This window comes from Terrapene carolina, unplaced genomic scaffold (assembly GCF_002925995.2).
Source record: "Terrapene carolina triunguis isolate 2854851 unplaced genomic scaffold, T_m_triunguis-2.0 Scaffold238, whole genome shotgun sequence".
In the NCBI taxonomy this organism is placed as follows: domain Eukaryota; kingdom Metazoa; phylum Chordata; order Testudines; family Emydidae; genus Terrapene; species Terrapene triunguis.
Window position 1 is genome coordinate 5,910,058 of NW_020664589.1, and position 23,929 is coordinate 5,933,986.

A 23,929-nucleotide genomic window follows, 5' to 3' on the forward strand; every position below is an offset into this window, starting at 1 on the left:
AGTCCCCCCCAACACCCAGCCTTCTGCCCTGCACCTCCACACACACCCTAGCCCTCTGCCCTGACCTCGAGTCGCCCTGCTCAGCCCACTGCAGGCCTAGGTGAACAGAACCCCAGGCTGGAAGCGGGCTGAGCAGGCTGGCGGCGTAAGATCAGCATTTTAATTTAATTTTAAATGAAGCTTCTTAAACATTTTGAAAACCTTGTTTACTTTACATACAACAATAGTTTAGTTATATAATATAGACTTATAGAGAGAGACCTTCTAAAAAACGTTAACATGTATTACCGGCATGCGAAACCTTAAATTAAAGAGAATAAATGAAGACTCGGCACACCACTTCTGAAAGGTTGCCTACCCCTGCTCTAAGCAGTCCGGCACACTGGGTTTTTCTGCAGTTCAGATGGGCCCCCCGGCCAGGCCTTTGTAACTTGTTTGACTGAGCCACTGGCCTCCTGGCTCTCTGTGCGGGGGGGATCTCCCAGAGTGCCTTGCTGTGCATGCTGCACGTGCTGCTTCGTGTGCACGTCCCCGGCGTGCTCCCCCTGCTGATGCCTGCACTGATTCAAACGCAGTGCAGAGGGCTGATTCTTAGGTGTTGCCGTGAAAACAGAGTTGCGATGGCAGAAAGCTGTGGTGTGGACACAGACTGCGCTTGTAACCAGCTCAGGCAGCTGTGTCTCTAAAAGGTCACAGGACAGGGCTTAAAGCATCTTGCGTTGGTTGCAGGCAAGGACAGGTTACCAGACTGGACGGATCGCCAGGCTGTTTGAATGGCTCCTCCTGTGTCCTTATGTAAAACCAGAGCTCTGTTAAAAGTCATTCACCAAAATCAGTCAAATCTAATAAACCGGGATCAACACCCCTTTTCTGCAGGTGAATTTAGTGTTGACGAAAGGTGGCAGAGGAACAGCCCTGATAGGCGAAGTTCTGTATTTATCCTGCTAACTGGTTCAGCAGCAGCATGGCTAATATATCTCAGCCCTCAGCTGGCAGGGCACCCTGTAGGAGCAAAAGGGAGTTCATGTCCCAGTCTGTCCTTGTCTCCTCTGCTGGGACAGCCGGCTAGAGGGGACCAACTGATGCAAATTATGATAGTGGTTTCGAGTCTGAAATGCTGAGCATGTATCACTCCATAGCTGCAAATCCACAGGTATGTTCCCACTGATCTTGTCCTCTCTGTTTTTGTAATGTATGCAGGCAACTGACGTGAAATTCACAAGCACCTCAAAGAGCATGAATCTTGTGAATTTCACTTTACTTCCAACACAGTAGCGCAGAGCTAAGTATACAGCAGTGAGAAAAGGAGAGGGAAGTGTTGTGTGTGCGAGCTCCGGATGCCCTTACGTGCATGGCTGTAATAGAAAACACAACAGATCTGGACATATTTTAGATTGTCAGCCTTGACGGTTTCCCTGTAAATGATGGAGGAGAGAATCAATGGGTGTTGGGGTTTCATTTGGGCTCTAGAACTTTTTTGAATTGTTCTGAGTTTCCACTAAATTGTTCTGAATGTCTTGAAGTATTTCTCCCATTTAATTGAAGCCACTGTTTTTCCCCCCACTGTTTTTTTTTTCCAAGGGGGATTTAATTTTTGAAAAAATGATTTTCTAGCTACCTGGAGGCCTGGGCTACATAAACTATAAACATTCTTGCTTGAAATTAATTCCTGCTCCGGACTTTCAAGGGAACAACATTTACAAAACAAACAACACACAGCAGCTCTGATTCTGAGTTTTGGCGAAACCAAATGGAACTAGAATCACTCTGTTCTAAATTTAGAAATCATGGGCCTCAATTTTCAAAAGTGCTTTGTCATTTTGGATGATTCCGCTTTTGGGTCTCCAATTCAAGACACCTTCAAGGGCACTGATTTTCAGAAGTGCTGAGCACAGGCCCTCTGAAAATCAGGTCCCTGGAAGATTTTGTAAGTTGAGCACTTAAAATCACAAGTCATGTTTGAAAATTTAGGCCCATGATTTTTTGAGTGAGTTCTATGTATGACACAGCTTATATTTCCCATCCTTGCTTTAAATCCACTAATAAAAGCCAGCAATTTCAAATGTGGCATCCTAAATTTAGCAATCTAAATCTAATAAGTTGCCTCTTTCCAGTGCTATTTAGAACCTACTACAGCTACTGAAGTCCAGGGAGATACATTGGGGGTAAAACCAGTGAGAGAGAGAGGGGTGCTGGGCCTGAGTACTCTGCAGAATATTCAGTGCCTGATGATAAAAGAGAACTCTTCCTGTGAGCGCTAACTCATAATATTTGTTTGTTGCTCATCTTCAGTAGTTTCACTACTGTGGTTCTGGAGTTGTGTGTGTATCACGTTCAGGCAATAAGGAGCTTTGATTGGATATTACTAAGTGAAATGGCAGTTGTTGATCCTACACTATCAGGAGGATTTTATAGCAAGTCACTATCATGCAGTGGAAGCCTAGTTTTTATTGATGCCAGTAATGTTCCCCGAGAGAGACTGGATTATAAGGAGCATAGTGCCAATGAGAGAAAGAGAAATGGATCTGTGTGAAACATTTGAATTTTGGCTTAAAATTTCCCACTGCACTGCACCCAAGCTGCTCTCCATGATCATGTCCATGTGAGTCAGATTGTAAGCTCCCTGAGACAAGAACCTTGTCTTTTTAGATGCTTGCAAAGTACAGCCCCTCACTTGCTCCAGCCATTGGACAATGCTCCCTCTCTCATGGAGAGCAGGTGTAACTTTTTTCACTATAGACCATTTGTGAGGCGACCACCCTTTTCCAAAGCTAGGGTGACAAGGCGACAGGCGGTCAGTTCATGCTCTACTGGCTCTTCATGACAAAAAGGACATTTCTGCCTGTGTGGGGCTTTTTTAAGCACGTGGCACACTGACAAAATGTGTTACGTCTTCCCCCTAGCTGATCCTCAGTGACTATCTGCCTGCTACTTCCCCCAGCTAACGGCATCGGTCCATTAGCTCAAGTGGTACCTGTCTGTGCTTTGGAGCAGGAGGTCCCTAGAATCAATCCAGCCAGAGGGTCATTTCAAATGAATGCTTAGATTTGGTAGAAAACTGCAGACTCTGTGGAATCGGCCTTCGTAATTTCCCCACTGGCTCTGCTGATGATTACCTAGTTCTGCTTTTTCGGGGGGAGGCTGGAAGGGACAGTCTGTTGTTCGTACAAAATGAAAGAGTTTCCAGAATTGTGGTGACAGTGAAATCTCTCAGGATCTATAGGACGAGATCCCTGGATGTTTAAAAGCTATTTGGAGTTGCCATAAGCAACCTCTCCTTTCAGATCCTTCCTTCATACAACTGTTCTGATCTGTGTTTATACAGCACCTAGCGCAGTGGGGTCCTGGGCCATGCCTCGGACTGCTCGGCGCTACAGTAATACAAATAATAAACAGTAACAATAACAACGGCTGCTGTCTCCGCATTCCGACAGAGCCCGAACATTCCAAAGTGCAGCGTGCAGAGAACAAAAAGCATCCCAGCTTAACAGCTATGTGCAACCGAATGCAAAGTCCCAACGGAAGGGTAGGGCGCAAGACTTTTCTGTTTCCTCTTTAACTCTGTGTCCAAGGACTGGGTGTGATATTTACAGTCTTTATTGTGTCCAGCCAGAGGAAGGCTGCTGGGCTTCTCTCTGCTTTCTAAAGGTCGCATCACCCGTTTGTGGATGCTGAGCCAGATCCTCTGCTAAAGGCAATGGAGCCATGTCGATTGACACCCGCTGAGGAGCTGGCCCCTGGTTTCAGTTGTTGTTTTGCGGTCCAGAGGCCGTTTGGGCTTTGGGCACTGAGAAGAATCAAACAGTGCAGCGGGGAAGCTGGTGTGAACATAATGTGCCAGCCAAGGTGGTTTTATTTTTGTCATTTTTCACCTGTGGGCAGCCTATAGCGAAACAATTCGATGAGCAGCCCGTCAGGCCTGTCCCCCCTAGTAGAGAACCCAGCTGTACTGAATCTATAGGGAATTCTGTATGCCCCTCAGCCACACTTTGCCTTCAACCAGCCTGGGTTACTACTTGCAGGGTGACCCCAACACACTCCCAGTCCCGGATTTTCCCCAAAACATCTGTTCTGCAATGTCCAGCCCTCTCCTGGGCAGTTCAGAGAGATGTTATGGTTTGCTGCCCCTTTAAGGAGTCAAGATTCAACAGCTTGTTGCTTTCACAGGAGTTACCAGACAGTTCAGTTTAAACACAGCACTGGATGGGTTTAGATTAAAAATAAAACACAGTTATTAACAAAAGACTATAGGATTTTAAGTGCATTCAGGTATAAGAGATACAATTAGAGACGGTTACCAGCAAAAACACACCTAAAAGTCTAAAACTTAATCTAGCAAGTTTTGGTTCCAGATTTTGTTCAAGATGGCCGTTCTCACCCCAGGCTTTCAGCAAGCTAGTGACTGACCCTATCCACAGTCAGGATCTCTCTCCAAAGCCCAAAGGTGCTGGTGCCTTTGTCTTCTTGGGTGAAAGAGAGAAATTGGGGTTCTCTGCCCCTTTCTTGGATAGCCCAGTGAACCTTTGCAATGGATTCCTCTGGAAGTTACCCCTCCAAGGAAAGTTTATCACGCAGTGAGGAAGGCGACATGGAGTCTGGTGGAGAAGGAGGCTCCATCCTCTTTTTTCCCCCACTTGTGTTTGCTGAAATGGAAATTGTTCTGTTTCCTACCCTCTCCTCCCCCTGCTGACTTGAGGACCCTGTTTACTACTTATATGTAACGTGAGGTAAACGCACATTTCTTTGTTTAGGATAAACCAGTTTAACAACTGGTTCCTCCGCAGGCCTGTCTGGCTCTGAACATGTGCTTATAACAGGGGAATTCATAACTGTACATAGAATGGTGCTATATACATTTCACCGGGATATTACTGACCAGCAATTTATTAGTTTTTAGATGATACCTCACAAGGCATATTTTGTACAAAGATTATTACACTAGTGTGTAGGGTGTGAATACAGTGATGCTTTCGGTCACAGGCTCCTGGACGCAGGCAGCACCTGTGGTTCACCTGGATCCTGTGACCTTAGGTTTAGGTGTCCCGAATTAGTCATTTAAAAATAAGGACTAAAACCAAACTGAATTCTTTAAGCTTTGAGCCTCCGGGGCTGTTACAGATCATTTAATTTTGTGGCGGACTGTGAATAACACAAGTGATAGAATTTTAAAAGTTATTTAATATCAAATATCTATTTAACAATCAGGCCTGGCACCATAACCATACCCTGCACTGATACGCACATGCTAAGAGGAAAGCCGCATTTAGATGTGAGCGGTCCCTAAACGAGGAGACTGGATATAATCATTTCTCTAACAGTACCTTGATGGTGGATGGATTTGCCTAAGCTATAATTAGCCTGTTACCCTTTGTATAATCAATTATAACAACACCCCATCATTAATTAATATAAAATCTACCTTTTACCTTACCTGTAGTTCCACTACCATAATTAAATATTTTCTACTTCCTTACTGGCTATTTAACATTAAGCATCATTTGAATTGACATCTGTGTAAATGCCATACCAATAACTGTCAATATAGATAACGTTGCCCAAAACATTAACATTTGATTTAAAACACTTGTAAAAACCAGTGAGGACCAAAACAAGACGACCTGGGTTATGCCCGAATTTATCTGTGACTTGCCTCAGAATTGTCTCACTTGACTGCTCACGTTGTATCAGGCCTTGCTTGGCTATTGTCATGTCTATTCTTAGGAAACAGATTTTTGGGCCTACTTACATTTTCAACACATTTTTATATACACGTAAGCAAGTGTCAGCTCTACAGGCTAGGATCCCAAACTAACACACACAGTCTGGGCTGACTAATGTCACCACCCAGGGGGCGTCTTTAAGCCCTGGCTTTAGGGTGACCAGACAGCAAGTGTGAAAAATCAGGACCGGGGGGGGTAATAGGAGCCTATATAAGAAAAAGTCCCAAATATCGGGACTGTCCCTATAAAATCGGGACATCTGGTCACCCTACCTGGCTTCAACAGTGCAGTCATGAAAGTGATCACTGACTGCACTTCAGATTCCAGATTAGGCCCTCAAATGGTTTAAACCAGGATAGCTTAATTTTCAATAGAGTGATGCTGAGTTATACTAGCTGAGGCGCTGACCCTCTTAGCCTGTGTGTAGGGTAACACAACTCTTACTGGCCTGTGTGGGTGATGCATTGAAGGGGGATCTTCAGGGGGCCAGGCAGTACAGCAGTGTTATGTAGTATCTGTTTCAGCAGCTGCGTTGATCATTGGGATGGTACTTTGGGCCACAGGGATTCAAGTCTGATAGACGCATTGACTTTAAGGCCAGAAGGGACCATTGTGATCATCTAGGCAGAGCTCCTGCACGTTGCAGGCCACAGAACTTCACCCACCCATGAAATATTTCCCTTCATGCCATTCCGCTAAGCTGACTTCTAGGCTATCTAAGGATCTGTCTCAAGGATTCATCTGGCCCCATCACTGCACTGTCTGAGCATCTTGCCATCTTTGATGTATTTATCCTCCCAACCCCGTGGGAGGCAGGGCTGGGTTGTCATCCCCGGTTTGCAGTCGGGGAACGGAGGCACAGGCTAAGTGACTTGCCAAGCATGGATTTGAAGCCCTTCTCCCAAGTCTCAGCTAGCACGTAACCACTGGACCCTCCTCCTATTCCAAGAGAGGAGCCTGAACCAACAGTTGGCCCCTGTGCTGCCCCAAGTGAAGTAGTTTGACTCTGGAGCCACACTGGGATCCTCCCCACAGGAGATGCCGTGAATCAGGGACAGCGACAGCTGGGCCTAAAGCCCAGTGTTTGGGTGGACGCAGCCAGTGTTTGCTCTCTCTGCTTGGAGGATCCAGACCAGCTTCCATCGCCTGGCTGCAAAGGCAAGGACGAGGGGGGGAGGAGACGGCGGGAGACCTGGTTGTGGGGCAGTGTGTTGTATCATGTAACTAAATAGCATGGACTTGCCCCCTCCCCGCCCCCCACTGTTTATGTAAAGAGGAGATGGGGGGAGCCAGCCATTGATGTCACAACCGTGGCATTCAAGGTAGCTGGCACCAAGCCCCGACTGAGAGGAGGGGGCCGAGGGAGAGAGACTAGGCTCCACGTATAGAAGAATTACTGGAAGCCGGTTTCTATAAGCAGATCCCCATGAAAAAGGCAGCACTGGGGTAAAATAAAACCTCCCGCCACTCTGGAGGAGAGAAACAATGGCCCCTGGAAAAAACAGGTGGTAAAAATAGAACCAAGGCCCTCCCCGTCACAGGGCCAAGGGGACTGACCGGCTGGGGTCCCGTGGCCACCCACACAGTCATATTTACAGGACGCCTCGTGCCGTCGCATCGGGACTGGGCTTGTAATAGGAGTGAGTTATTCTTACGAGGCTGGTGGTAGACTTTTTGGCAGTTCATTTCCAGTAGCTCCTGATAAGATCATCTGGGCGTGTGTGTGTGTGTGTGGGAATAGAGTTGCCAACAGTCCCGTATTACAAGGGACGTCCCGTATTGAAATAGAAAATGGTCTGTCCCGTACTAAATCAGTGCAGGGCGCCTTGTATCCCGTCTTTCAACATATTACAAATAGTCTCATTATGCAAAGCCAGTTTGATTATTCCCTTACTGTCCAATGATACAGTTTGTAACATGAGCCAATGTAGTAATGCAGAACCAGTCCCATGATTTACTGAACCAATGTACCTGGAGCGCAGAGGTTCCCAAACTCTGGGGCACGGTCCCCTGAGGGGGGCACAATAAGGTTATCGGGGGGGAGGCACGAAGACCTGATGGGGCCACACTGAAAGGCTGGAATTAGTAGGGGCTCTGTCTGGCAGGGGAAGTGGACAGGGCTCTGTGCAGGGGCTTGGCTGCCAGGCCCGGGCTCCCTGCCTGCCTTGCTCCCCCACTGCGGCAGCAGCCACCAACCAGCAGTTACGCTCCTCTACTGGGGACATTGGCAGAGACTCTGCGAGCGGGGAGGCTGCACCCCAGGAGTACTGACCCCCCTGCCAGGCAGAGCCCCTTCCTCACCCTGGCCCTTCAGCGCCGCTCCAGGGCATGCAGCCCCATCCAGTCCACTTGCCCTGCCAGACAGAGCCTGAATAGGGAAAGCTGGGGTCAGCAGGGGGCCCTGTCCAGCGGGGGCCAGTACTCACGGGTGCATCTCTCCACTCCCCTCCCGATGCTGGCCCTCCTGCGCTGCCCTGTTTGCTTCCAGAGCTGGGTCCTGGCAGCCCAGACTGCCTGACTGCTGCAGGGAGTGGAAGGTTTCCTCCACGGCCATGTGATTAGTACCCCCACCCCTGTGGTGGTGGGCACCCCACCCCGGCCCCGTTGGCACAGGGCACTCCTCCCCCCTAGGGGTGCTAAGAAAACAGTCCTGTACTTTTGAAATACGTTGGCCACCCTACGTGGGAAGCTCGGCCCTATATCACAGAACCCACAGTCCAACCGTCACCAGCTCCTCAGAGCAGGGTCAGCCTGGGTGGCCTCTAGGGAAGAGCCAGGCTCTGGCAGGAAGCAGGATTCAGGAGTGGGTGCAGTACCATGCAAATGCCCCTCGGACGGTGCTGGGAGAAGGGTTAGGTGCTGCCGGAGGGTGTCTCTGTTAATTTGTCCGTCCATTACTGTGGTTAACTCCTGGGAGTTTTCCATCCTGTACTTGGTAGCGTGGGGTAACAGTTTAGGGGGCAGTGTTCAAACTTGGTCCCTGCAGTTTGGAACCTGAAGCCAGATTTAGGAGACTAACTCTAGGCACCCCAGCTTGGTACAGATTAATGCCCCAAGTTTCAGTGTCTGAGGGCCCCCTGGACTGTCTTGAAACAAAAAAGCTGGCGGAACTAGCTGGCCCCTGAGCTCTGTACATACAGGTGCTCTGTGTACTTCAAGAGTGGCCAAAGCATGGCTAGTAGGCAGCAGCGCGGCTTGCCATTGCCTGAAGTGTTCATTCGGAAATGTGGGGCTTCCCCTGAATCTGAGCAGAGGAGAGCTGGGTTCTCTGTGGGCCACCAGGCCCGATTGCAGCGGGCTGGGGGGTGGGGGAAGGACTGCAGTCTGCTCTGCTCCATTCCTACTGGCTGTGGCTCTTGGGTTCATGGCAAGCTGCTGTGGTGGCGCTTGGTTGGGCAAAGTTTGGACCTCCCTGGGCAATGGGACTGGTTGAGACAAACTTGGGACTCCCCCAGCCAAGCCGGTGGAAGGGCTCTCCTGGCTGCAGTGCACCAGGCTGGCTGTAGGGGGAGCTGAGGCAATGGCCCGGCAGTGGGAGGGCGTTCGTGGAGAGAGTTAGGGGGTGATGGAGGGAGGTTTCCAGTTAAATTGCAGGGAGGGGCTGCACAGAACCTGAACCAGCTGCAGGAGCCCATGAGACTCCCCGGCAGGCTCCTGTTTTCAGCCGGCATGGAGCAGCTTTTGTGCCACACTGCATGGCTGTAAACACCACGCCAGCCTGGGCAGGGCCTGGGACAGGGGACCCCCCGGTGGCTGCAGGTGCAGCCGCATTGTCTGAGCTCACACCGGATGCACCAGCCAGGGTGGGGCGGTAGTTTCCCCGGGCCGCTGCGCGTGTCTGTGTGCTGGTGACAACAACCAGCGCCTCCGCTGAAACTAACCCAAACCATCGGGGAGGCACATTCCAGCCCCCGCCTCCCGGAGGAGCAGCGAGGTGACCTTGCTCTTGTGGCTCGCCAGTCAAACTCACGCTTTCCCCCCTGCGCTGGACAAGGGCTTGACTCCTGGCCCTTGAGACTTGAGAATCTGGGTCCTGAGCTTCCCTGTGGTGACCCTAAATCAAGTAGGCTTTCGTTCCCCCAGGACATCAACCCCTTTGCTCCACTCCCTTGCCTCTTCTCAGCTACCTTCTAGCTGTGGTGGCCCAAAGAGAGAGGTTGTGGGGTTTGTGTACGTCTTTCCACCTTGGTCCTGTTCTTAACAAGCTTGGGGTTGCGTCATCTTCTCAGTTGCTTCTGACATGAATGGGAGCTCCAAGTCCTGACAGGGTTCTCCTGACACTAATGCTAGAAGGAGATTGGGCTCTTTGCACAGCAGGGTGAATGGAGAGTGTGGGGGCATTGCATATAGCAGTGTGTTTGCTCTGGGAGGCGAGGGGGAAGGGGGGCGGGTATAGACCAGGTGTAATTGTCCTCACCAGTCCTCAGCAGGATCCAGTTCAAGATAGAACATAGAGGCACAGGGACGGGGTCATACACACATCAGCGGAGCATAGTCGGGGTCTCCTTCTCTCCCCCATCGACCCCAGAGGACAGAGCTGGCCCCTTCCCTCCCTGTCCATGTAGCGGTGTCTCCCTGCCTGGGTCCAGGGGCAGTTGGTGTGAGGTGCCCAACCCACAGGCAAAATGGTACCGAGCGGGTCGCTCTCTCTCATGGAGACTTTTGATTTGTTTCTTGCTGTGTTTGGCTTTAGTTTAATCTGCAGCACAAGCAGCCCAGGCTGAAAAGCCCTTGGCTGCCCTGTGTGGCTGGCCCATGTTCTCACAGAGGCTTGGCCCATAAAATGTGGATGTGAGGTTTCCTCCTCTCCCCCTACCATCAAGTCAGGCTCAGCCTGCCGTCTCTGCACCTCACTGTGGAGGGGGCACTGTCCCGAGAGCACCTACCTACAGTAAGCATGAGTGACATTATCCCCATTCTCTCCTGCAGTTGTGGCAGTTCCAGTTGAATGTGTCCTCAGCGGGGAGGACCATCCCACCTGAGCGAAAGGTGCTGTTTGTGATCATCTGTGACATGCACTGTATTGTGACGGTTCATTTGGTGGATCTCCACCCGACCTTTGTCTCGGTGAGTATTGTCCCTGGAAACACGTTAGCAGCGTTGAGCGGAACTGCTAAACATACATGATTGTCACAAGGAACATAGACGTGTCCCGGCTCCCATTGGCTTGTTCAGCACTTTCTCAAACCAGTTCCTTTGGGGCGAATGTTCTCCAGCTCAGTCTTGCCGCACGGTGAGTTTTTTGAGACCGTCTGAGTAAAATCGGATCCAGCCATTGCTGGCTGAGCCGCACATGGAACGTCTGAGGCCTGGTCTACACTACGACTTTAATTCGGATTTAGCTGCGTTAATCCGAATTAACCCTTCACCCGTCCACACTACAGAGCCAGTTAATTCGAATTAAAGGGCACTTTAAATCGATTTCTGTACTCCACCTCGACGAGCGGAGTAGTGCCTAAATCGATTTTGTTAATTCGAATTAGGGTTAGTGTGGCCGCACACCACCGAATTACTGTGGTTAAAGTAATGGGGTAGTGTGGCCGCACACCACCGAATTAATGTGGTTAAAAACCGAATTAATGTGCTTAGTGTGGCCGCGCACAATCGAATTTATACAACCTGTTTCCCAAATTCGAATTATCTAAATTCGGATTAATCCTGTAGTGTAGACATACCCTGAGCAGAACATCAGAGGATGGAGACATCACGGCTTCCGCACTCAGCTCACGAGGGCCAGTCGGATTGCGTTCTGACTTTCCCCACAAAAACACGTCAGGCTCTGGGTTCCACGCGCACCTGGAGAATTTCACTCACCAGGAATTTGCTTGAGAAGGGTCTGAGCAGCTGGAACTCCACCTCATACTAGCAAATGGGACAGCCTTGGTGTAGCACTGTGTACTGCTGGGTGGGAGCCTCCTTCTTAGGTCTTGTCCCCAGTCAGAAGGGAGTCGGAGGAAGCGCAGACCGTGGTGGGGGAGGCGGAGCCCCTCACATCTCTAAGGTCTGGCCCTCCGTGATTATAGAGCAGCATTGTCCACCTTCATTGTTTTCAGTTATCACTGCAGTGCCTCAAGGCCCCAGCTGAGCTCAGAGCCCCATTGTGCTAGGCACTGTACATACGCTGAGTGAGAGACACTCCTTGCCCTGAAGAGCTGGCAGTCTGAATATAGAGGGTGAGAGGGGAAGTGACTTGCCCAAGGTTACCCAGCAGCTCAGTGTCAGAGCTGGGAATAAGACTCAGGTCTCCTTATTCCCAGTCCAGTATCCTACGCCCTAGAATATGCTGCCTGCCAATCCTCCTTGGCTGAAAGGATGGCGGCCACAATACAGGGCCTCCAGGGACAGGGATGTAAATCTATGAAACATGGGGACCCCTTGGGCTCCCTACAGGGGTGAGAAGGTTGCCCCACTCAAGAAGAGAAGCAGACTGGACTGTCACCTATTCAGCGAGCCAGGTGAAGGACAGTGCATTCAAAGCGAGCAAGATCCAACCTTCTTCTCGTTCGTGTTCTGACTAGAGGCAGGTTGGAGGGGAAGCATTAGGTACGGTGCTGATTTCCTCCACCCCACATGAGATCTGGGGAAATGTGTATCTGGGGTTTTGGCGCTGGCACATCCTCTGCCCTGCCACCTGCTCGCCTCTCTTCTAATGACACTCTGCCTTCTCGGGCACCTGGTGGCATTAACATGCTTTACGAACATGCATGAATAAAGGGGCACATGGCCACTGTGAGGCAGGGCAAGATTAGCAGTCCCCCATTTTACATGTAGGGAAACTGTGGCACAGAGCTGTTCCGTGTTCCTTGGGCATGTCCGTGGCAGAGGCAGGAGCAGAAGTGGGGCTGGTTCTGCCAGCTGGCCAAGACAGCAAAATCCTCAGAATCTGTTTGTTTGCATGACTGTGGCTTGGTAGGGACAGACATTTGGAAGGGTGGCCCAGTGGTTAGGGGGTAGCCTGGGACTCAGCAGACCGGACGTCAGGTCCCAACTCTGCCACCGATTTCCCGTGTGACCTTGGGCAAGTCACTTAGTTTCTCAATGCCTCAGTTCCCCGTGTGTAAACTGGGGAGAGCAGCCCTGGCCTGCCTCCTAGGGGTGTTGTGAGGCTAAATTAGAGATTGTGAGGCACTCGGGTAAAATGGTGATGAGGGACATATAAGCACCATAGCTAGACAGCGCTGCTGATTGGACAATCTGAAGAGCCAGCTCTGAATAGAACCCAGGAGTTCTGGATCTACTCACTAGACAATACTACCGCACTCCATGGTAACAGTCAATAGCATGAATGTTATTGTCACTAATACGTGCTGGTGCCTTGACTCCCTAACCCCCCAATATCTGGCTTTGCTTCCCTTGGGAATTTGGCAGGCTGTGCCGGTCCCTGACTAACTCCACATCAACTCCCCTTGCCCAGGGAGAGATGACAGCTGAAGTCAGTAAGTCCCTTATAGGAAGGGACGTTATTAAAACAACATGGAAGTGTGCCCTGGATAGGAGGGCGGGGAGGAGAGCGTGAAAGAAGGGGAGAAGCAAATGTCTCTGTCTAGGTCTCTCGTTCAGTCTTTCTGGCTCCTGTATCCTGTTGTTTGCCTTTGTCTGTCTGTGTTTTTTCTTGTGAGAATGGGAAGCAAACAGCTGGCAGCATCTGGAGAGAGCAGCTCAGCTCCTCTGGCTGGGTTCAGCAGTGGGCCCCATGGAAGGGGGAGTTCTTGGCCAGTTAGCTGCTGGCCACTGCCCCAGCTGGAAGAAATCCTCCAAATTCCAAACCAAGCCCCCCAGGACCCATTAGTATTGATAACAAACAGCAGGGGTTGGAGATGGCGTGTGACCCCCGATCAGAAACATGTGCGCTGCCTCCAAGTGACTGAGGGAACATCCCCAGCTGAGAAGCCAAGTCCTGCACCCCTCGTGGGGGAACCGGTGGGGGTGGGCATGGGGCCGGGGACTGGAAGGAATGCAGAGCTAGGCCAGGAGGTGAAGAAAGGACTCTTGAAGGTCAGTGCTGGCAATTAGGCAGTGGGGGGGTGGGTGCCATGGGCAGGGAGGGGTGTGTCCAGGCTGTTTACCAGCAGTCATGGCCTGGTTTGTACTGGGCACCAGAGGTGGCTTCAGGGCCAGCACAACCCATTAGGCGACCTAGGCGGTCGCCTAGGGCACTACAATTTGGTGGCTGGCGACCGTGGCAGTATTTCGGCGGCGGGACCTTCCGCTGCCTCTGTGGGGGGCGGCATTTCGGGGGGGGACCTTCCGCCGCCTAGGGCGGCAGAAAAGCTGGCGGTGCTCCTGGGTGGCTTCACAATTCAGGGAGGATTTTATGGTTAATAAAGGCCCGATTTTCCCTCCTGTCCTGCAGAGGAGAGGATCTGAGCCCAATACACCCCATAGGGGAGGGAAAGAAGGGCCACTGACCTCCATATTCCCAGTGAGAGGGAGACCAACACCTCATGCACCCAGCAAGTGGGAAGGGGGCCCTGAGCCCCATACAGCCAGCTCCTGAGCCCTGTGCAGCCAGTAGCAGGCCCTGGGCCCCCTTCCTCTAGGACTCAACTCCATATGCCCAGCACCGCTTACTAGACGCTGGTTTGCCAAGCCGGGTTACATCCCTCTTCAATAGGTGGTTTAATGTGAGGACACATGCCTAGCTTCCCCAGCCCGCAGTGCTCCCCGGTGCAGCACATGCCTCCCCGGCGGGACACAGGTGTCTGCACAGCCAAGGGGGACCCCTTGTGGAAACGCTGGCAACGCAGCATTGGCTCACAGGCCAGGAGGGCGCTCGCGGGAGCTTGTAGCAACAGCCCTGGCCTGGTGCTCGCTGCAGAGGGCATGTGGATGCTTTGCTAAGGCTCCGATCAGCTCCTGGTTTGTGGTTAGTGGGCCCAACCTCCAGGTCAATGCAGCCCATGCCTCCCTGCTGCTCTCTGGGGGGCTTCCCCATGTCTCGCTCCTCGGGAAGCCCTGGCTGCCAGGGCCTCCCATCCAGCTGCGTTCATACCCTTTCTGCGGCTGCCTTCCTGTTAGCATTGCCCTCTGCGGGGCCTTTGGGCCCCTGCCTCCTACTGGGAGCCAGGCCAGCACAGCCACAGGGCGACACAGCTGCACAGAAGCCATGGGGTGTGTGGAACTTCAAAGGGCTGCGTGAGGAATTGCTGAGGATGAAGGGAACAGCTGGGTTCATCCTCCCACTAGCCTAAACCAGAGCTTGGCCTGCTACTTGGGAGGTCCCCGGCCCTCTCTCCTCCTGGGTCTCCCCCGCCCCCCCGTAGGTACTCCCGGGCTCTATACCACGTCTCTCTGTCTCCCTGTGTCTGAGTCAGGAGATGCGCTGTCAACAGGTTAGCAAAGCCTGCGAAGAGCCCCCCCTTGTGAGGGGTCTGTGTGCAGCGGAGAGGACAAGGATGGGATGGGAGGAGCTCGCCATCCCGTCTGTAGTGTGCTTCTGCATGGAGGATCCAGCGCTGCGCTCAGCCTCTGGGTGCCAGAGAGAATCTGACAGGGAGCCGGGGAGATCCTCTGGCTGCAAATAGTTTCAAAACTCCAGACACCTGGGGCAGTCTGGGCCACTCCCAGACTGCCCCCCCATCCGGCCTGTATCCCCCTGCCTCCCGCAGCGCGCCCCTCCCCCAGACTGCCCCCCTAGCCGGCCTGTATCCTCCCACAGCGCGCCCCTCCCCCAGACTGCCCCCCCCATCCGGCCTGTATCCCCCTGCCTTCCGCAGCGCGCCCTCTCCCTCTGGCTCAGGCCCCGCACCCTCTGCCCGATTCCCGCTGCCTCCTGTGGCGGGCCCCTCCCCGCAGCTCAGGCACTGTACTTGGCCCTGCTGGCTTTCCCCTCTGGCCCTGGATCTGAGCGGAGGGCCAGTCTGAGCAGCGAGTGACGCACAGAACTTGAAAAAGCTCCCGTTTCCTCTGCCTGTTTGGAGGAAGGTCAGGGATGGGATTTGGCTCCAGTGAGCTTGGCCGGGGCTGGGAGCTTTGTTAGCAAACTACACCTCCTTCCTATTTGTGTCTAATAATAACCCGGGCTGACAATGGCGGAGGTAGGGGCAGGGTGCAAAGAGCTATCAGCTCGACCATGGCACCACTCCTGCCAGCAGCCCCTCCACTGACCCCCCACGCGCTGCCCTGGGGGAAGTGAAGGGCCAGCCCAGCTCTGGCTCACGCTTCCTGGCCCCCTTCCCCGGCATGCGCTCACCCAGCAAAGGTGACCCAGGGGCTCAGACAGGCTGGCTGCCGGCTCCGCTGAATGTTCCTGGAAAATCCCAACGCCATGCCAGCTGATTCAGCCTTCCTGTGGGGCCGCCAGAACCCACGCGCAGCCAGGCTGCCTGTGTGGTACCTGCCTGGGCTTTGGGGTCTGAGGAGAGACCCCTCGCAGGGCTCTAATCATCCCCCTGAGAGCTGGGCCGGGCTGGCTGGGCAGCCAGGGCAGGGCCTTGCCTACATGTGTGCCACCATTTGCCAACGCAGCCAGGGAAGTTGTGGGGTCTTGGTGTCTGGTTGCTTGGTCACCCTTGGGCCTGATTTCCAGAGATAGGCATGCTCCCGGGTCCCCAGTGGGGCGTTTGGGGCTAGCCTGATATTTGGTGGGATGTGGGGCTCTGGTGTTGCCCCAGCAGGGAGCCCAGTCACCAGACGCAGCGGGCGTGTCCATTCTATTGCTGGCTTGTTTTTTTTCAGAATAACATGGTCGTTGGAGTCATGGGCAAAAAGTCCAGCGCCTTCGAGGATACCAGTGGTGAGCAGCTTGTACAACGGGTGAAAGAACACTACGGGGGCATCACTTCCTTCACCGAGCTGAAAAACCCCCACCACATCCACTTCCGAGTGGGCGAAGGTGGGTCCTGGAAGTGCTCGGGGCTGGGAGCTGGCAGCGGTGATGTGCTGTCACCCCTTGGAGGCTCCCCAGTACCCAGCTGTCGTGCTGGTTCACTCTCACACGCTCAAAGCAGGGGGCAGCACATGGCTCCCTTCCTCCTTGGCGGGCCGTCGCTGGGGAGTTAGGCCGTTAAAAGAAACGAGCCGTTTTCACTGTGAAAAGCCACGTTGGCAAAAGACGTTTGTCGACTCAGGCTTAGACTTTCATTGAAGGCTTAGTAAGGCCAGGGCAGGTTTGGTTTTTGTTAGTGCTGTGGACTGCCTCACAGCAGTGGCCTCGCCTGTCCATGCCAGCTGGCATCTCAGCCGCGTGCGCTCCCTCGCAAGCAGCGGATCATGCTGAGCGCTGCCTGCAGGAGCTGCTTTGGAGCTAGTCAAGCACAGGCTGAGTGGATAAGGGAGGAAGGGGATTCTAGAGACAAAACTCCTTGATACCAAATGGTACCGCTGAGAATCTCAGCGCCGTGTGTGTCTAAAACCAACCGCGCTGACTCTCGTGGAACGCAGGGAGCAATGGGCCACACTGAGCCGTGGTGTAAGAGGTTGCACCTCCCACTGGCGTCAGCAGGAGCTGTGTCCATTTCTACCAGGGCTCAGTAGGTTGCAGCATAGCAGTGAGGGGCATGGGAGCCCAAGTCAGACATCCCCGCTCCGTCCCACACCCTGGCCTGGAGACCAGACCCCTGCGAGGTAGGGGAGGGAGGTCACTGCAGCTCAGTAGAGAATATGGATGATTTTTCTTCTCTCTCCCAGATGCCAGCAGTCCAGAGGACTGCATCGTGCAGCCTGGGTTCAATGCCCGGCGGTACCTACAGACCGAGTTCTTAGTCCAAGAGGTTAAAGGCTGCACCAGTCCCGGTGCGAAGAAGGGGAAGGAGGCTCACATCTTGCGCATGCAGCAGGGCCCAGCGGAGACCAGGTAATTGGTGTGCTTCCAACCCTGTCCGCTTGCAAAGGGAGGGGTCGGACGGAGCCTTCTCCGCCCCAGGCTCCCCCCATCAGAATACACCTGAGGCTGGCTGCAGGTTCTTCCCTAGCAAGGGGAGGGGGGGGAAGGGGGCACCTCTGGCAGAGGCCGAGAGCCGCACTGCAGGTTAGCTAAGCTCACTGCGCTGCCAGGCGGTGTCTGCAGTGGGACTTCGCTTAGGAAGGGAGCCCCTCCCCCCAACACACACATGCTGGCTGGGTCCCAGCATGTCTCGAGGCTCGGCCCGGGGAGAAGTTGTGCTGGTCAGAGGGTGGGCGGTGAGGCTCGAGGAGGGATTCAGGTCTGTGAGCTCTGGGGACGGAGCTGTGGGTGTCGGGGGTCAGTGGAAGGAGGAGGACAGATAGGGGTGATTTGGAGGAGGGTTGTGGTTCTCTTTGCCTGTTGGCAAGAGCCCAGCAGTGGTAAGAGTGATGATAAGGGTCCCGCCCTTGGCGTGTGGGGTGAGGGGCTGGGGAGTGTGTTCTGGAAGGGGATGGCACCTTGTCAGGGCCCAGGCCAGGGTGTAGAGCAGTGTGGGGTATCTCCCCCTTTGATGGAGGGGGACAGCCCCCAGTTAAGTGGGGGCTTGGCTAGGGAGACTGTGAGGCCAGTGGGGTGGGAGGTCTTTGGGGCTGGGAAAGGTGTGGAGGGTCTTGAAACCCACCCACTCTATTGTCTCCAGTGATTCCTCTCTGGCTAGGCCCATGTGTGTGTGAGGGACAGAGAGAGAGGACCACGTGGCATATTTTGTTGTTGGCAAAAAAGGCCCTGAAGTTGGTGGAGGGCTTGTTAGCAGAAGAGGCCTGCCTTTGGAGTCTTCGTCTGGGGGGCCCAGCTGTGGCCGAGAAGGTGGAGTAACCATAGGGGGAGGCCATGTTGGTTCATGAGCCCATCGGTTTATTCTGGGATTTGTGCTGTAGCTCTCAGCCCGTGGAGGTGAAGGTGAACGTGGTCTGCCCTGAAGCAAAGCCGCTGCAGGATCTGGCAATACTGCTGATCCTCCAAAGCCAACCCAGCGTGACCTGGAACATCGATACGCAACGCACCGTGAGCATCATGGTAAGGCAGGAGAGAAATGCTGATAGAGAGCTCCTATTTCTGTGATGCCTTTCAGCTCAAAATGTTCATGGGCGGGAGGGCCACCTGAAAAGCAGCCACCTCTGCTGGAACGCAGGGAGCAATGGGCCGCATTGAGCCATGGAGTAAGAGGTTGCACAGCAGTTGTTTTACAGCACACAGCCATGCTGCAGAGCAATCCGGGATGGGGAGTGAAGAGTTCTGTGTCCAACTGAAACAGCAGGAGGTGTTTAGGGAAGCAGAATGTAACTGAGTGAGAATCTGGCCAGGACAATGGGCTTACCAACCCTACTCTGTGAAAAGCATCCTGAGATGTTTAAAGTCTACAAGTGGCCAGGACCTCTGGCCGGCGCTCAGACGAAAGGTGGTACCTGCCAGCAGCATAGAGGTTAAAGTAAAAAGGGGTGGGGGGGAACACAGCTTCCCCTCTTCTCCCTGGGTTGGGCAAGCAGTGTTCCCCTACAGCTCCCCATCTCTGGCTGGTGCGGTCAGAGCTCCCCCTCCTGTTTTGATCTATTTTAACCATTAGCGCCACCTATTGAATCCCCAGTGCTCGATTGCTTCACAAGCCATCTCTTTCCAAGGACCAGCCCAGCCTACTGCAGCTTGCCTGGGTCCTGACAGGATCCCGGCATCAGAACAGACTGGCTTGTCCTGGTGACTTTCACATGGGTAGTGCAGGGAGCTAGGGCCCTGTTCTCCCAAAGCAAAGCTTTAGTTTTGCCAAAGGGGCTTCATGACGCGCCGGGGGCTGTGCCACGTCACCCCGCGGAACACCTGGGCTCCTGCAGGCTTTGTCCTTAGGCTGGCAAGGGCTAGAAAGGCCGCAGAGGATGCACCCAGTTGTGCCCTCAGTAACCTGACTGAAAAATGACTAGCACCCTCCTCAGCTTCCGCCGGGTCTGTGATTGCTCGTGGGTCACAGACAAGCTTGCTAGCAGCCACCACCACCCTCCAGCACGTCAATTCCTGTCTTCTCTATCTCCCTCCCTCCTACTTCTCTCTCCTCCTTCCACAGGCGTCTGGGAAACACCGGATCAGCAGATTCCCCTCCGAGCAATTGGATGAGCGAGTTCTCCCTGACAATGAGCAGGGCCTGATCGGCTTGGCCCACGATACAGGATTTGATGACATAGCTTCATATACGGACATCCCGTCGGCTACCCATGTGACCCTTGAGCTGCACAGATGTGGTGAGTCTACACTAGATGCTGCCGAGTGCCCAGCCACTCGACTCAGTTGTCAGCCAGGCTCTAAGGGTAGGTCTACACTGCAATTAAACGCCCGTGGCTGGCCTGTGTCAGCTGACTCGGGCTCACGGGGCTTGGGCTACGGGGCTGTTTAATGGCGGCGTAGACATTCGAGCTCAGGCTGGAGCCCAGGCTCTGGGACCCATTGCGGGGTCTATGCCGCCACTAAACAGCCCTGTAGCGCGAGCCCAAGTAGCTGACATGGGCCAGCCACAGGTGTTTAAATCGCAGTGTAGCCATTCCCTAAAGGCCCCACGGGCAAAATTGCCACGTGGCTCAGGAGGTTGGGAATGGGCTGCCGAGCCTCCTACCCCTGTGGTCACTGGCTCAGCTCCAGCCCAGGTCAGGAGTCGCTAAGAGGTGTTGTCATCTGGTGGCTGCTCGGTGGCCTCAGTCCAGATCCCAGTGAGCAAGTGTCCACATCAGAATTCACACAAATAGGTCCCCTTATTGGCAGCCTCAACAGAAGTGTCTGGGATTGGCTGGGCCATGGGGACTGAGCCCCCCGCCCTCAAGAGATGGCTGTCTCCAGCTCAGGGCTAAGGCCTATTGGTGGGGCAGCATATGGGAAGCTGGCCCTGTTACTGCCTGCGCCGTACCTGTTCTGAGCATCAAGATAACTTCGCTCTCCAGAGCTCAGGCTGGCCCTTTCCCCAGCACTAGATCAGCCCCTCTGGGTTCTATCATCACCTGCATTGCGACTGTTACTCTTGAGTTTGCAAAGACGTCATCCCAGAGAGTTAATCCTTGTAGATACCAATAGCCTCTCTCTTGGCTGCCGAAGGAAATGAGCCATTCCAGCCCTGCCCAATGCTGTCCTGATGTTGATTTCTATAGAACCAGAAGTGAAGACTCCACCACCAACAGCTGCACAACGCCCCGATGCCGTCAACATTGTTCAAACATTTTTCAGACTGTCCCCACCATGGAAGTGCACAGACGACTCCATTGAGATAGTCATGCTGAAGATGAAGTTACAGGTGAGTGGCTAAGCTGAAGAGCGCGGGCTTGAGAAATCACACGCGCCGGACAGAACTGTGGGAACAGAACTGGGACCTGGGAGAAGGGGCTCAGCACCTTACAGAATTGGGCTCTTGGTTTCTTCCTGTCTCCGACATTTGGACGCTGGGGGTCAGAGGGTTCTGCCTTACTCTGCCCCTATGGAGGGGGGAGAGAAGCAACAGAGGGACCAACCACATGTTTTCCACAAACGGGATGCCGGGAGGAATCTGGGATTCTGCCTGTAACAGGTGATGGATACATTGGTATCTTTCTCTTAGGAGTTAAATGACTACATCACGGATATCACATTGCAAGACCCCCATTGCAGAGCTGAACAAAACCAAACTCACTTTGTGCTGAGAAGGTATTTGGGGGACTGCCACACCAAACTGGAGAGTGAAATTCTAGCCAGGAATAAGGTCAGTGATAGTCCAACATGGTGCTAACGTCTACGTTCTTATCCCTGTGAACGGCTTGGTGTTACCGTCTGCCCCACCCCCCCAGCACACTGATTCCTGGTCTGTTGCTCAGAGATATTGCCCCCCTCCCCCCAGTGCAGAGATTCCCACTGTACAGACTCGCCAAGGTATTAATCTGCCGTCCTCGATTGGGCAGAGATTTCAGGTGTATTTCACTGAGACTTTGTCACCTTCAGGCATCAAGGAAAGTCCTGGTGTATTTCACAGCATGGGACTGTTAGAATCCATTTCTGCCCCCACTGAATGGATGTTTGGCCATTGTCTTCAGTGAGGGCAGACTCGGGCTCTTAGCCACTGGCCTTCCAGCAGGTATTTCACTTAATTCCAGCCCCCTTTTCTAATGCACTGTTGGCCTGATTTTCAGCCCAGCTGCTCCCCAGTAACTCTAATATCAGTCACTGTCAGCCGTGGGCGCTCAGCGCTTTTGAAAATCAGGCTAAATCTTAATAATCCTGCTGAGGGCCAATCAGGTAGCAGGATGTAGTCAAGAAGGCTTGAGCGACATGCCGGTGTTCTGCATGCCAATTCAGATTTCTCCATTTCAACATCCACGCTGTTAGATGGTTCATGGGTTTGCACCTTGCCACTTCCCCAGCCCCAACCCAAGGGGTGCTGCTTTAGGCTCCTAGTAATGGTGGGGAAATCAGATTTGGTCAAACCGAGGGACTGGGTGGGAAATGGTACCTGCTAAACAGCCCTTGGCTGTCTGCTCTGGCTTTGCTAACGGAAGTGACATTTGGGCAAGTAGCATGAAATAAACAAACTGCCTTCCGGCAGCCCCCCATCAGCTCCCCGCTCCCGTAAGTTCCCTGTGCAGCAGCCGCCCAGCAGGCTATCAAGGCAGTTCAGCTGTGTCCCTCCCCCCACTGCCTTTGCTGCTCCTGCTCTCTGCCTTGGAGCTGCTCCCGGAGCCTCCTGCTTGCTGTGTGTGTGGGGGGGGGCGCTAATGTCAGGGTGTCCCCCTCCCCCCTGCTCCTGCCCCCCCGCTTACCCCGCCCATCTCCATAGAGCAGGGGTGGGCACAAGCACAACGGGGCTCAGGACAGAGGGAGCTTGCTGGCAGTAGCTGCTGTCTCAACTTGCTGATCTACTTAAAAAGGCAATGTTCTTAGAGTAGGGTCAGCATACTTAAAGGAGCAATGCGCATCTCTCTCTCTCACACACACCATGTGTGTCTCTGTCTCTATCTGCCATGCTGTCTCCCCTCCCTCCATTCGTGCTGCCTTGTAGAGTGTGAGGCTACATTAACAACAATGGGTTAACCCTTGAGGGCTCAGCCGAGTGCTAGATTTAGCAGTAAGGTATTCCCTGGGAAATATCCCACCCTCTTCCACCCTCTGACTTCACCACCTCAACCAAGCTTCACAATCATCATTGCTGTGTACAGTATTAAATTGTTTGTTTAAAACTTATAGTGTGTGTGTGTGAGTGTGTGTGTGTGATAGTCTTTTGTCTGGTGAAAAAAATTTCCCTGGAACCTAACCTAACTCCCCCCCATTTACATTAATTCTTATGGGGAAATTGGATTCGCTTAACATCGTTTCGCTTAAAGTCGCATTTTTCAGGAACATAACTACAGCGTTAAGCGAGGAGTTACTGTAATGGCATAGAGAGTACACTTATAAAGTTTGTGGACGATACCGAGCAGGGAGGGGTTGCAAGTGCTTTGGAGGATAGGGTTAAAATTGAAAATGAGCTGGACAAACTGGAGAAATGGTCTGAAGTAAATAGGATGAAATTCAATAAGGACAAATGCAAAGTGCTCCATTTAGGAAGGAACAATCAGTTGCACACATACAAAATGGGAAATGACTGCCTAGGAAGGAGTACTGCAGAAAGGGATCTGGGGGTCATAGTGGACCACAAGCTAAATATGAGTCAACAGTGTAATGCTGTTGCAAAAAAAACTAACATAATTCTGGGATGTATTAGTAGGAGAGCAAGACAGGAGAAGTAATTCTTCTGCTCTACTCCGTGCTGATTAGGCTTCAACTGGAGTATTGTGTCCAGTTCTGGGTGCCACATTTCAGGAAAGATGTGGACAAATTGGAGAGAGTCCAGAGAAGAGCAACACAAATGATTAAAGGTCTAGAAAACATGAGGTATGAGGGAAGATTGAAAAAAATGGGTTTGTTTAGGCTGGAGAAGAGAAGACAGAGAGGAGACATGATAACAGTTTTCAAGTACCTAAAAGGTTGTTACAAGGCGGATGGAGAAAAATTGTTCTCCTTAATCTCTGAGGATAGGACAAGAAGCAATGGGCTTAAATTGCAGCAAGGGAGGTTTAGGTTGGACATTAGGAAAAACTTCCTAACTGTCAGGGTGGTTAAGCACTGGAATAAATTGCCTAGGGAGGTTGTAGAATCTCCATCATTGGGAATTTTTAAGAGCAGGTTAGACACACACCTGTCAGCGATGGTCTAGAAAATACTTAGTCCTGCCATGAGTGCAGGGAACTGGACTAGATGACCTCTCGAGGTCCCTTCCAGTCCTATGATTCTATGATTAGTATCAATAGCAATTTCTGGTAATGAAATGTCCATTACATCGGTTAAGCCA

General features: G+C 52.8%; 1 protein-coding gene across 1 annotated transcript in view; it reads left to right on the plus strand.

Annotated features, from left to right (window-relative positions):
- Positions 1-23,929, plus strand: part of ENG (endoglin) — a 62,960-nt gene that overhangs the window by 24,794 nt on the left and 14,237 nt on the right. The window contains exons 3-9 of the mRNA XM_026657266.2: positions 10,650-10,787; positions 16,398-16,554; positions 17,349-17,514; positions 18,483-18,621; positions 19,658-19,832; positions 20,727-20,869; positions 21,170-21,310. Coding sequence (XP_026513051.1) covers positions 10,650-10,787; positions 16,398-16,554; positions 17,349-17,514; positions 18,483-18,621; positions 19,658-19,832; positions 20,727-20,869; positions 21,170-21,310 — 1,059 coding nt within the window. The remainder of the gene's footprint in view (positions 1-10,649; positions 10,788-16,397; positions 16,555-17,348; positions 17,515-18,482; positions 18,622-19,657; positions 19,833-20,726; positions 20,870-21,169; positions 21,311-23,929) is intronic.